Source organism: Aricia agestis, chromosome Z (genome assembly GCF_905147365.1).
Source record: "Aricia agestis chromosome Z, ilAriAges1.1, whole genome shotgun sequence".
NCBI classification, from domain to species: domain Eukaryota; kingdom Metazoa; phylum Arthropoda; class Insecta; order Lepidoptera; family Lycaenidae; genus Aricia; species Aricia agestis.
The window spans coordinates 29,031,826-29,046,480 of NC_056428.1; the positions used below are offsets into that span (position 1 = coordinate 29,031,826).

Consider the following 14,655-nt stretch of genomic DNA (forward strand, 5'->3'; position numbering starts at 1 on the left):
TCTAAAAACAATTTATGTATCGCTAGCGTATTATGTATACAAGGCATTAGCTGAGCCCCAGCGCTCCGCAGAGCACACTTAGAAAATAATTTTGTTCTAAAGTCTCAACTTAAACCATGATAGCGTTAACATTTTTAATAGTCAATTTATGAGACTACATCCTTAATTAATAAAATCGCCCTTGCCAAAACAATCAATTACAATAACTTTTTTTAATGATTCGCATTTGTTTTCATTTGCCTGCATTTTTCATTACACAATATTATAAAATACTTTGCTTAAATATTGCAATAATTTTTCCTTTTTTGTTTTTTTTTCACTATTTTATAGTTTCTTATGACAATGGCACAGCTCTACTTAATAATAATAGCTTATCAAGTCATCACATTCGCAAGCAGATATTCACTTTACTTTACACACACAGACACACACAATAAACGTTTCGCATAGCTTATTAATTATTATTTATAAATATATTTACAACCGAGTCCTCACAACAGACAATAATATATATTTTTTAATATTTATTATGTTGGAATTTTTATGGCTTTATTATAACTTATAATAGACAGTCGCTAGCTTTCGTAGAAACCATATTAGTAAATAGTAATAAAATATAACAAAATTATAGACCATTATTTTTCACTAAATTAATGATATAGATTATTCTAGACTACAGAGAATAGAATATGGATAAAACTTTCTCTTGAATATACTTTACTTGCCGAAAACTGTATTAAAATATGTTTGATAATTCGCAATTACATTACTTATAAAGATTTAACACTAAATATTAAGGCTGGAAGTCAATGTAATTTGCACTTTATAACCTAAAATAATTTGTATAAATTTGGAGATATTGTTAACTTACAATGACGCTCGTAACTTCGTTACGGCAAAATTCGTTTATCCCGCGAGAGCCGTACATTTTGAATATTATTACGTAATGGATCATTATCTTTTGGACATTTTTGCAAACTTAGACGCAGGAAAAAATTCCAGGTGTTTCGTTGTAATGTAGGTACTCTGCTAATATTCTTTACCTTTTTCTTCTCTGCCCCGCTGAGGCTGTCCATAAGGCATCTATACGACACTTGTTCCAACGATGAGTTCTTGTAATCGTGCTTCAGACTCCCTCGTCTCGTTCTATTCGAATCGAACGATAAACTATCGTTCTTGCTCCTGACCGGCGACCGAACTGAACGGAACGAGTAATTGAATCGATTCCGTTCCTCGATATTGAAGTAGTCGTTGTAGAATTGTAGATCGGACCTTTCTAGTGTATTTCGGTTTGAGTCTGTTCTCTTGTGGAAGATATTGTGAGCACTGGAGGACAATGTTGGAACGTCAACGGTCGGGGACGTATCCTTGGAACTCGAACTGGACGAGGCATCGAATGTGTCACAGTCAGAATTCGCATCGAACATATTTAGTTGCTCCGTTAAACGCATTAGTGATGACATTGTCTGAAAAAAATGTCTAATGAGCAATATTTAATCATTTTTTCTGCATTATCTAAAGATATTTGTTCCATATATTATTGAACTTTATTTCCATTAAAAGACTAACATATATACAGCCACTGATCTCCATTATACAAGTACGCTGGATCTATGATACCCACTTTTTTTTGTGCCATTTGAAGCGGAATCAGCGCTCCCATTATTAGGTTAGAGAACTAAATTTGACGTAACCATTGGTAACCATGTATGTATTTTAATTCTCTATGGCTTAATCGTTCGAATTGTTTTCGTGTTTTTTAAAGTATTTTAAAAGGTTTTACGCGATTAAGTAATATTATAAATAAGTGGTGGTCATAGTTAAACTATGAAAGGGTGTATGTTATGTAAAACACGGTACAAAAAGGGATGTAGGGTTACATTTCACAAGTAAGTGATTTTAACAGCTCATTTCTACGATATTAAACTTTTATTGATAATATAGGCACTTAAAAATGTGGCACTAATCTTATTATACCATATTCACCACATATTTTAACCTTCGTTTTACCGATTTTTGATAAACAATAAAATTCAATAGTGCTGGAGTTTTCTGTCGATAAAACTTATCGATATCTATAATAATTGTATTGAAATCTCCAATAACCGATTTTTATTATCAAATACATAATATTATGCTCTTAAAATAATTGACAGGTTTCCGTCTGACGAAGGAAGACGGGAATTATGGTTGAAAAAAATTGAAAGGACTGGTTGGCGTCCGAAAATTGCTACTACCGCTTGCCGTTACTATTTGAAGTGTACAAACGTTCTCTGTGAAAATACAAGGCGCAAAACTACCATTTGATCGTGATTATGTTTGGAAAATTTATTTCAGCGTCTACTCTTTCTTGACAGACTGTAACTGTGTAACGGTAACTAATAAAATATAATGTTAAAGTGTCGCACATAATATATTTTTATTATTTACAACCTTACCTACTCCACCCTAATAAAAAAATGTATTCAAACGTTCCATATTTATTTATGGATCGCATTACCCAATTAGTTATTTTCCCTCGCACTTCTGCAATCAGCGCCAAAATGGCGAAAATCGAATGAAATAAAGTAAATCGATAAAAATTGGCTTGCTAGATCCATAAATAAATAGGGAACTTTTATATTATTACTAGACTTTCCGCGCGGCTTCTCCCACGTAAATATCTAATTACACAGACAAATGGGGATTGTCCATTTTTTTTTAATTTTGCTCATTACAAAAACATTTCGAGGAATAAGGTCAGTGATCGTTTTTCTGTACATAAAAGAAAAAGTTACTTATATTTTTGAACAAATATGTTTAACCTTTGTTTGACCTTCAATGGCGTTAAATTAGCAATAAATTCGACCAACATTACGTTTCGAACTTTCGGTAAGCTTCTCGTATCAGCTTTCACATAATGAGAACTTGCATTTGACGAACCAGCCATTATAAATAAGATTGAAAGGAAAAAACATACTGCAGAGGTCAATTATTGACCGCCGATGATGACGTCAGAGCGAAACTTTAAAAATTTATTGAGAAAAAACTAGCCAATGAATTTCAAAATTATTTAATTTATATTCTTAAAATACCCTATTTTAACGGACAAAAATATAAAAAGTACATGTGATTTTTTTTGGACAATGCCCATTGGTCCACAAAAAATAGCCTATGTTATAATCCTTCACGTTATACATTCCTCCGATTTTCCACATTTTCCTCTATTTCTTAGCTCCTATTAGTCTCAGCGTGATAATATATATAAAATGGGCTGTCTAACACTGAAATAATTGTTCAAATTGGACCAGCAGTTCCTGAGATTAGAGCGTTCAAATAAACAAACTCTTTCGCTTTATAATATTACTAGATGTCCCGCGCGGCTTCGCCCGCGTAAATTAGGAATTTTACGGAAACCGTACATTTTCCCATAAAAAATAGCTTATGCCCCTACTCCCTTCACGTGGTCTACTCTATATCTGTGCCAAATATTGCCATAAAAATTGCTCTAGTAGTTCGTGAGATAAACCCTTTGTAATATTTCCCCCGTTTTCCCCACATTTTCCTGAGTTTCTTCGGTCGAATTAGTCTTAGCGTGAATTATCACGCTAAGATAGAGATATAGCCTTACTCGATAAATGAGCTATCTAACACTTAAATAAGTTTTTAAATCGGACCTGTAGTTCCTGAGATTAGCGCGTTCAAGCAAACATACTCTTCAGGTTTATAATAATATTGGGACGATCCATAGTATAATATGGTAGTGATGATGATGATGAATGTAATTTGCATAGTAGCATATGCTTTCCGTTCTTAATACAACGCCAAAACTCCCAAACTTGTATCTATAAAGAATCAGGAGTTCTCTCAGCACCTTCCGAACCACGGTATACCAGGTATACCTCGGTGCAAAATCTTACTTGTTGGTAGCATATGCTTAGAATACTTCTCACGAAACCGAAGTCACCACATGTTTTCCTATAAATATTGAGGAGTTCCCTCATTACTTATGGATCCTTCATCAGATCACCACTTTTGTGAATATAATACTAAATTGAGATGATACCCTATATACCAAAAGAACAATTTTGAAAATCGGTTAACAAATGGCGGAGTAAGCGCCATCCGTCGAATCTGATGTAAAACATTCCAAAATCAAAAACTCCTTACAAATAAAAATTAATTAAAAAAACATCTGAATTCACAAAATTATTTATACACACTTCAAAACTCTTTAAAAAATAATTACATTTAATATTTTAATCAGCACATGAATTGAATAACAAAAAATTTTTCAAATTAATCGTAGCACCATCTGTCAGGACAAACTAAAATTGAAATAGAATAATATTGAATGCGATGATAGCGCCGTCCGCCGGATCTAATGTAAAACATTCCAAAATCAACTTCTCCTTATAAATAAGAAATTAATTGAAAAAACATTTTCCAGTAGACCAAACTGTAAATCTAAACCATTCTCGAATCTCCACGAACACACACAAAAAATTTCATCAAAATTGGTCCAGTCGTTTAGGAGGAGTTCAGTCACATACACACGCACACAAGAAATATATATATTAAGATATGATGAGATTAGTTAGGGTCTAATCACACAGAACACTTATTCAACTTTAATACGATACACTTTAGCACTACTTTGATAATATTAGAAATGAAATTAGAAAATACAATACAACAAAGTTTTCGTTAGAAGCTTATCTTCAGTTTTGTTTTTAGTTTTTCGTAGTGCTAACGGGTAAAAATAAATGGATTATAGATAGGTACTGCTACTTCACGTTATCTACGTATGAAATCGTTGTTAATTTATAATCTAAATTACGGAGAGGAAGTCTGTAATCTTTAATACAAATATGTAGCGTTTGTATTATTCAATTTAATATTTTTGTCCTAATGGTCGACATTATCTGAATCTGGAAACATTTAATCGATAATAGAAAAGACAGTTGTACATCAATAGTATTAGTTCCAAATACTCCCACTGCTGCTATCAGCGCCAATATGGCGCCATGATGGCGACTTTCAAACGTCATTTTTACGTCAAATTTAGTTCCTATCCCTAATAATGGGGGAGCTGATTCCGCTTCAAATAGGCACAAAAATAGCTGTCATTTCAAAGGGTATCATCAGTCCAGCGTACTTGTATAATGGAGGTCAGTGTATACAGCTTAGAAATCAATATGCTGTTAGCATTTTTCAAATGTCAACATCATCTCATTTTCCAATAGAAAAAGCAACGACTGTAAAGCACCATACAGTGGATGAAACTTTACATTAAGGCCATCCTCTGAGCAAACGACCTTGACCATACATTTGCCGCGTTGCCGAGATTGCACCAAAATCCTATTTTTTTTACTTAAGTATCTTAGTTCAAAATTGACCTAAAAAAATTCAAACGGCAAATATGTAGTTAATGAAATTGTCGATCTATTGGCGTGTGTTTCAAATAAACGTAATTTTTAAATAGGGAGAAACTGAATGTATGTTTGAATTTAAATAAATTGGTAATACTTTGGAAGCTGATATCATGAATATAATAAACAAAAAAGGAAATAAATAACGGATAAATGAATGTTCATATTATGCTAAAGATTTTATTGCTGTATTTTTATTATAATTTTGTAGCTTTCAAATTATGAGTTTATAGGACTCTGAAAACGGTAAATTACGGCATTTCCGTAGGGGGAGCGTCTTAAACTCATTGTTAAGAACCACAGTCGGGTATTTATTTCATTAGATGGCAACATCGTTTACCTGCAGCTCGGCCTCTTCATTGAATGCCTGCTTCGGCCATCCTATCATACTCATCGACTCCACTACCACGTCAGGCTCCCATAGAGCTAGCATACTTTTAGACTTGCGTTTGATACCTGTAAATAATGATGATAATTATTGACAAGTTAGGGTTCCTCACCAGTCCGAAATATATCAAAGTTCAAAAATGATTTGTGACAAAAGATCTCATTTCATTGTAGCGTTATGGTGCCCCGTGCCATAGCAGTGATAGACAGAATATTGTAATGTGCCATATTGCGACGTGATGTGGCATATCATAATATGTTACATAATATACAAAGACGATGCGATAACGTCTTGCACGTCAGCGCAACGCAGAATAGACTAAACAATGTTACGCTCTGTTCTTACTACGCAACACCATTACCATAAACCATACCAATGTAGCTTCTCCTTAAGGCTCTCGTTCACTTCCGAGTTCCGACACAACATTCTTTAGACAAACTAGTGCAATACAAAACATTTGTTTTGCACTAGTCTGTCTGTGATTTCTATAGCTGTAACGTGTCTTAAGACTCTTAAGACTGTCGTGAGTCGTGACTCGTGTCTCAAGCGAACGTTCGCCTTTAGGACTTTCGCTTGTTTGAGACACGACAGTTTTAAGATACTACACCAGTGTTACTCAACCTTCTGTTTTATGCGGGCCACAAACACGTTTTAGTCTTGCTGTCGCGGGCCGCAAGCAACATTTTTTAAGGTTGAAATAACGTTCTTCAGTATTAGCGATTTAAAAGTGGAAATATTTTCACGACTGCACCATTTTGCCGGTGGGCGTAAATTTTAAAAGGGTTTAACTTCACGCGGGACACTAATAAAGTCCCAGCGGACCGCAGGTTGAGTATAGCGGTACGAAACATACCTTCAACGACAGTTTGAAGATACTAAGACCCAATTTCACCAACCTCTGTTTGTTAAATCCTAACAAGGCATTACTTAACGGACCTTGGAAAATCAAACAGACTGTTAAAATACTTATGTCCCACAGTAAAAATTTAACAGCGGATTAGTAAATGCAACGTTAAGTGAACAACGAGTGAATAACATTCAATTCGTTCGTTCTTGTTATAAGGCGACGAAATTGCAATGTACAAGTTTAATACGACATGTTGGCTGCAATGTGTCATTTTCACCTTATTCGTATAATACGTCATCTGGTAGATAATGCGACCAAATTAAAATATCACTGATCGCATACATTTGTTACACTACAATAGTTCTTTTTAATTTACCAGGTTAATATTTATGATCTGTCAAAGCTGAAAACATGAATCATGATACAAACTTTTATTTACTTATTTTGGCTTGGTAATTTTGATACAAGTCAGTGTATTTGCAATGTCAAGGAAAATCCGAGGTCTGAATTTTTGACAAAATGAAAATAAATAATTATGCATAACATGAAAAATAATAAATAATATGTAAGGATGTGGCGAAACATGGCGGCAACACTCAAAAGTCAAAACAGATTCTTTTATTGATATTGGATATTGTCTTTAAAAAGTTGTTGTTTTGACTATTATAACGGCCTGTTATATATTTAACGGACCTCCCCAGCAGGAATTAAAATTTAACACCGTGTTAGGCGATTTGACATGACATTAGTGTATGGTGGAACGCTCGATAGCTCTAACAGGCCGTTAACTGATTTAACAAGCCGTTATTTATTTAACATTGCTTGATGAAACTGGGTCTAAACCTACCTTCTACAGTATCAATGACGTCATCCACTTGGCTCGCCTGCAGCAGCACCACAATTCGCTCCATATCCATGATGACTTCATCGCGTAGACGAATCATCGCCAGCACGTTGTCATAATCCGTCTGCACTTTGTTGGCGATCGCGAAATTGATTGCCGATTTCGGACAGTTTATACCCTTTAGTTGTTGAACCAATCTGAAAATAATATTTTAGATGTAAAACTATATTAAACAAGGGTTGGAGGAAAAGAATACCACTATTTAAACGCTGAAAATGCTTTCTTCTTGAAACTTTAGTATTTTTATTAAGTCGACTTTCGGTCTACTCAGTTCTTTAGCAGGCAAAAACTTGATATTTTATTCAAGTACCTAAATATACGAGTATACGCTAAATAAAGACAGTGATACTTATGAGGTATTTGGTAGTCAACTAAGTAATATTAGAAAATATACTTAAGATAATTCATATTCTGTAAATACAACATTCCAATGTTTTCAGACAGTTCAACCATTAGCGACTTAGTTTATACTAGACGTTCCGCGCGACTTCGCCCGCGTATATTAGGAATTTCACAGACAAATTAGCCTACAAAAATAGCCTAAGATCCTTCACGTGGTCTAATTTTTATATAATACTAGCTGTTGCCCGCGACTTCGTCCGCGTGGACTTCAGTTTATAGCGCGCGGTGTCAATAAAATTGGTGTCAAAAGCTTTTTAAAACCCTGGTACCCCTTCAATCAAAATACCCAAAACAGCCGTGTAGTGTGCACATAATATGTTTTTTTTTTAATCAAACTTTTTTATACCTTTTAAAGCTTATTTAGCTTTACACAACTTAGCTGCATAATGCATTACACAACTTTAGCTTTGCCCAATAGCCAATACCCATAGGCCATTAAACTATTTAGGGCGGATTCGACCAAACTGGAGTAAAATTTTACTCGAGTAACTGTCTCCTAATCTAAGAGTAAGCTGGTTTTGCGTTTTCCAACTTCTAATCCAAGAATGAGGTAACGGGAGTAAATAATTAAACGGGCTATTTTGGTGGAATAAATATTAAACTGAGAATAGTTGCTGAGAACTGCACAACAGGGTTCAACTGTCACGGTCGGTGTCATTGTGAACTATAATTGACATTTTATTTCATACTCTTTGAGTAACTTGGTAAAATGCAAACGATAATACCCTAGAGTAAATTAAAGGAGTAAAATTATTCTCATGATAGTTATACTCGTGTAACTTCAAGTTTGGTCGAATCGGGCCTTAGTATTTATTAGTGGTAGACAGTTGTTTCTGATTTCTATGTTGGTACGTGTGTTATTCAATTTAATAACATGTATAACAATCGAAAGAATCGAAAATATTAACTTAACATGGTACCACCTCTTATAGAAATACGCATGAGCAAGCAATAGCGCGATCTAGGGGCTCTTGGTGCCATCTATTTTAAGTTTTTGGAACTAACTTAATTTGACCAAATTTACGCATTTTCACCCCCTTACAACCCCCTTTTCCAGTTAAAAGTAGCCTATGTCCTTTCTCAGGCTTTAGACTATCTGTGTACAACATTTCATTACAATCGGTTCAGTAGTTTTGGCGTGAAAGCGAGACAGACAGACAGACAGACAGACAGACAGACAGACAGACAGAGATACTTTCGCATTTATAATATTAGTATAGATAATATTCTAACGTATTAAAAACTATAAACAATAACATACTAACTAATAAGTATGATTAGTTCTATGTTACAATAAAGTAAAAATTAAAACGCCATCTGTTGAATCGTATTAGAACTAAAATGTTCGTATTAGAAATTGCATCGTTATATTTCTGGATTTTTTATAATATTATACATAAAATATGTTTAAGATTTTTGAAATTTTATTTTAATACACATCCAAGACCCAGGAACATTGAAAACTTTTTGTTCCGCCTGCGGGACTCGAACCCAGGACCCCGGGATGAGGGCTGGCCACGCGCAATGCGAATTCATTTTCATCGATATTTCCATGGAAATAAGATATTTTCCCACATCAAAATGTAGCCTATGTCCTTTCTCAGACTCTAGAATAACTGTGTACAAAATTTCATTGCAATCGGTTCAGTAGTTTTGGCGTGAAAGCAAGACAGACAGACAGACAGACAGACAGACAGAGATACTTTCGCATTTATAATATTATATATAATATATAATATATATGGATATATATATATATATATATATATATATATATATATATATATATATATATATATATATATATATATATATATATATATATATATATATATATATATATATATATATATGGATATATGGATAGTATTGATTAGAAATGCAGTAGGAGTTTTATAAGATAAGATAGATTGATTATTATTATACCAAGTGATTAAATTATTAAACATAATATTCTAACGTATTAAAAACTATAAACAAAAACATACTAACATTTTTTATAATATTATACATAAAATATGTTTAAGATTTTTGAAATTTTATTTTAATACACATCCAAGACCCAGGAAAATTGAAAACTTTTTGTTCCGCCTGCGGGACTCGAACCCAGGACCCCCGGGATGAGCGCTGGCCACGCGCAATGCGAATTCATTTTCATCGATATTTTCATGGAAATAAGATATTTTCCCACATCAAAATGTAGCCTATGTCCTTTCTCAGACTCTAGAATAACTGTGTACAAAATTTCATTGCAATCGGTTCAGTAGTTTTGGCGTGAAAGCAAGACAGACAGACAGACAGACAGACAGACAGACAGACAGACAGACAGAGATACTTTCGCATTTATAATATTAGTATGGATGCCAAATAACATAAAAATTGCTCCAGTAGTTCGTGATATAATGTCATTTCAAATAATTTTCCTCGTTTTTCCACATTTTCCTCTGTTTCTTCGCTCCTATTGGTCTTAGCGTGATATTATATAATATAGACGTGATAGCGTGATATTATATAATATAGCCTTCCTCGATCAATAATTCGAGCTATCTAACACTGAAAGAATTTTTCAAATCGTACCAGTCTTGAAAAAAAAAATTTTTAAGTTTGTTTGAACGCGTTAATCTTAGGATTAGCGCGTTCAAACAAACTCTTCAACTTTATAATATTAGTTAAGATATAGATTACAATATAATAATATACTAGGGACTATGAAAATAAATAAATAAATAAATACATAAATGACATAATACAGAAGGCATAATAAAGTCTATATACAATCACTAGATGGTGAACTCTAAATAATAAACAATTACGAATTAATCTATTTAATGTTTAATAAACAAATTACTATACGGAAGATGACATTGCAAAAAGGAATATTATATTTAACTTTACTTATATAAAGAGATAACGATTAATGTCGTATGTGATTACAAAATATATCTAGCATAGGACACAGCAAAGCCGACTTTATAGATAACCTCTTTGAATTTATAAAATGTTTCAATGGCTTATTATAGGGTTTGACTTTATGATAAACATATTATTGTTTACGTTAAGTAGCAAACTTGCAACTACTCTAGTAGCTAACTTGTAATTTTGTGTAGGCAACATTTTTGGCAGTAGCTTTTATAATTATATTGAGAAGTGTAAAAAAATATTACTTTCTCTCCCGAAGATTATCTCACTTAACCTTATTGGTCTTCTCGTTCCTATCCAATACACCTTCAAATTGTCATAAAAAGCGAGCCGTTTTTAACATCTACTACAAACAACGAGACAATAATTTTATACATAAAGGAATTAGTGAAATACTACCTAATAAGTCCGCCTGTACGCTCGGACTTGTGCGTGTGCGCCGCAAACGCGCCCGCAGTGACGACGTCATGGAACCCCGTTTTGTTCAGCGTATCGTTGTATACCCACATCCTCTGTAGATGCAAGTTGATCGGCGCAAACTCTAGACTCGAGTCATCTGTCAATATAGAATATAGTGCCATTCATGAAATCGATGATGGCGAACGACATAATTTGATCGGGTTACGTCAAGCTCAGTCGATAGATGACTTGACATAACGTAAACAAAAAACGAAGGTCCACCATCATTTGATGAAGTTTAAAAATCAAATCAATTTTTTTTTATTTGCAACAAGTATTCAATTCGTTTGATAAAAATTAATATATTGAATTTTATTAGTAGGTGAAGGATTAGATTTTAGAAGGTGACATTTTACTGGTAACATACGACGATTACTGACTGATATTGTTGGGAAGTCATCGTCAGACAGAGACAGCTTGAATATGCAATGAAATTGTCTTCTATTTTGTGTGCGAAAGCATATTTAATGACAATTTTAGTGCCTAACTGTTATGACTCTAAACCAGTTTTACTGGCATTTTTTTATATCAGTAATCATAATAACTGTTTTACAGTTACTGTTTTTATTAGTTGCAGCAATATAATACCTTTTTTACTGCTCGCTTTAAAGTAAGCGTGTTCCGATTGTTGAAGGCACCGCTTCGAATGACAATAATGTTTAATTAATGACATATGGATGCCGGCCAATTCCAGTTGTTTCTTCTGGAACATTCCGTTTATTTCACCAACGGACAATAGCTCTTCCAATAATTCCTTTTCCCTCTGAATAAAAATGTCTCTGCAATATAAAATATTGGATTAGAATATTGATCTACGGGATATTACAAAAACAAGGATGTTGCCAATTGGTTATTGAATACTTATAACTTTTTTACAAATCGAGTTTAAAAATTTCTAAATTTAGATACTTACTCGAATCATAAAATATTTAGGTTAACGTGATTAAGATTTATTACAAGTGAATAAAAATTATTGCTAATTTCTTTGTCACAAAATAGTCTATTATTTTCAGACTTTATAAGCATAAGGTCACAGTTTGTTATATTACCGCTATCTTTAATACTATATATAGAAATTGTAATATATTTATTATATTTCTTTACGATTTGATATTATATTTTTTGGCTTACTTACAATAGCTGTATGGGTAGCTGGTAGCAAAGCTTCGGTTCAGCCATTATCTCATGTACTGTAATATCCCCACCGAGACCAGAGTGAAACCTGTACGTAACTTGATGACTATTCACGAAGTTTTGCTTCAACAGGCTGCCGTATGACGGAAATTTCAATTTGAGGCCCAATCTCGGTGGCAGAGATTGAGATCTGCGATGGCATAGGACCTTCTGAGAGATGTCTATGGAATTTTTGTCGTTGGAGTGAACGGGGCTTGTGCCAATATATGAGGGTTCCAAGCTCCAGCCATGTAAGGTAACAAACCCAACGGTTTTGCTGTCACGCGTCATCAGTGCGACTCGTAGCCTTTGTGCTTCCTGTGAAATAAAAATAAATTGTAAATATGCCTTATAATTTAAACCCACTAATAAAATACAAAGCGGTAAAGTGTGGGTAAAGCTATTGCATAGCATTTTTAGGGTTCCGTACCCAAAGGGTAAAAACGGGACGGGTAGATATTACTAAGACTTCGTTGTCTGTCCGTCTGACGGTCTGTCTGTCTGTATGTCTGTATGTCATCAGGCTGTATCACAAGAATTGTGAAATTTTCAGATTGTGTATATTTGTTGCCGCTATAACAATTAATACTAAATACAAAATAATATTAATATTTAAATGGGACTCCTATACAACAAACAATAATAATATTTAAATAAAATAAAAATTTAGAGGGGGCTCCCATACAAAAAACAAAATTTTTGGCCTATTTTTTCTCTATAACGGTACGGAACTATTCGTGCGCGAGTCCGACTCGTACTTGGCCGATTATTTATCAACTTATGCAATTATAATTATTTATTTATTTTATTTATGCAGTATAAAAAGCACGCTGCTTCTCCTAGCATTGTGTCTAAAAGTTGTGAAGTTAGTAGCTAGTATAAGTCTAGTCGCACCTTCACAAAATATATCGTGCCAAAGTCTGCCGAACTGAAAGGACGTTAGACGATGCACAGCTTTCAACGGCGCACCGCTGTGCCGGTCGGAGTGGGGGGTGTTAGGTTTGTTTTCGTTACGGAATTTCTTTATTCAGTCGCCGCGCTCAAAGCCCGCGATAATAGCTATGCAATATCTTAAAAGGTCTTCATTGTAAACATCATATAATACAATGTTTTGCCTTGGGAAGCCAGTCTCGTAACATATCAGATAAAGACATAACACTGTCTAACTGTGTAACTCAGCGGTAGACAACACGGACCGCGGAAGATCGAATCTCGGACCGCGAAATATTGTAATGTATTTTATACCAAGTATCAATTAGTACATAAATAAGGTATACGTAATACCTTTATTAATTAAAATAATATTTTTAAGCTACATAGGACAAATGTGTTTTTTTCTGGACCTCGTTAAAAATTTCGCACAGTATCCGGACCCCACCTAAAATTACTTGCCGACCCCTGGTCTAACTATATAACATTTGTACAGTGTAAATGTTTTATTAATTATTAGTATGGGGTCAATAATTTTACTGACCAAAACTTATATTTGTAGCAGTACTTACTTAAGTTTCTTGAGAAAAATGTTAGTATAATTTAACAATTCTCCTTTAACCATTAAGAAAACAATGGTATTGCGACATGCCTTATAAAATGAATAATGTATTTATGTTAAAGCCATCAATTCTGCATTTACGTCACAAGACGTATCTAAGGAATGATTTACCATATTTTACATGCTATTGTCTTCAGTGTGACTATGACTTAATTAACTGTTACGAGCTTTTGCCCGCGGCTTCGCTCGCGTTAAAAAGTATTATTATATACAAACTTTCATCCCCTATTTTAACCCCTTGGAGGTGGAATTGATCAAAATACTTTCTTAGCGGATGCCTACGTCATAACATCTACCTACATGCCAAATTTCAGCCCGATACGTCCAGTGGTTTGGGCTGTGCGTTGATAGATCACTATGTCAATCAGTCAGTCAGTCACCTTTGAGTTTTATATAATATATATATAGACATAGATTAACGGTGCGGAGCATCTACCAACTAAATACTAATGGGATATTATTTTTTTATACATTGAAATATCATCGGATCTGTCAGATTAAGATACTGGATGTTATTATACCCCAAAGAAGCATCCATATAAAGCACTGACGATTCAAAGGTTTGGTAAGCCTGTAGGTACATTTTAAATTTATAAAAGT

At 33.8% G+C, this 14,655-nt stretch overlaps 1 protein-coding gene across 1 annotated transcript in view; it reads right to left on the reverse strand.

The window, feature by feature from the left end:
* LOC121739353 (inositol polyphosphate-4-phosphatase type I A-like) overlaps window positions 1-14,655 on the reverse strand; it is a 37,830-nt gene that overhangs the window by 7,024 nt on the left and 16,151 nt on the right. The window contains exons 6-11 of the mRNA XM_042131760.1: window positions 12,466-12,821; window positions 11,919-12,109; window positions 11,271-11,427; window positions 7,494-7,687; window positions 5,752-5,867; window positions 1,044-1,466 (exon numbers count right to left, since the gene is read on the reverse strand). Of these exons, the coding sequence (XP_041987694.1) occupies window positions 1,044-1,466; window positions 5,752-5,867; window positions 7,494-7,687; window positions 11,271-11,427; window positions 11,919-12,109; window positions 12,466-12,821 (1,437 nt within the window). The remainder of the gene's footprint in view (window positions 1-1,043; window positions 1,467-5,751; window positions 5,868-7,493; window positions 7,688-11,270; window positions 11,428-11,918; window positions 12,110-12,465; window positions 12,822-14,655) is intronic.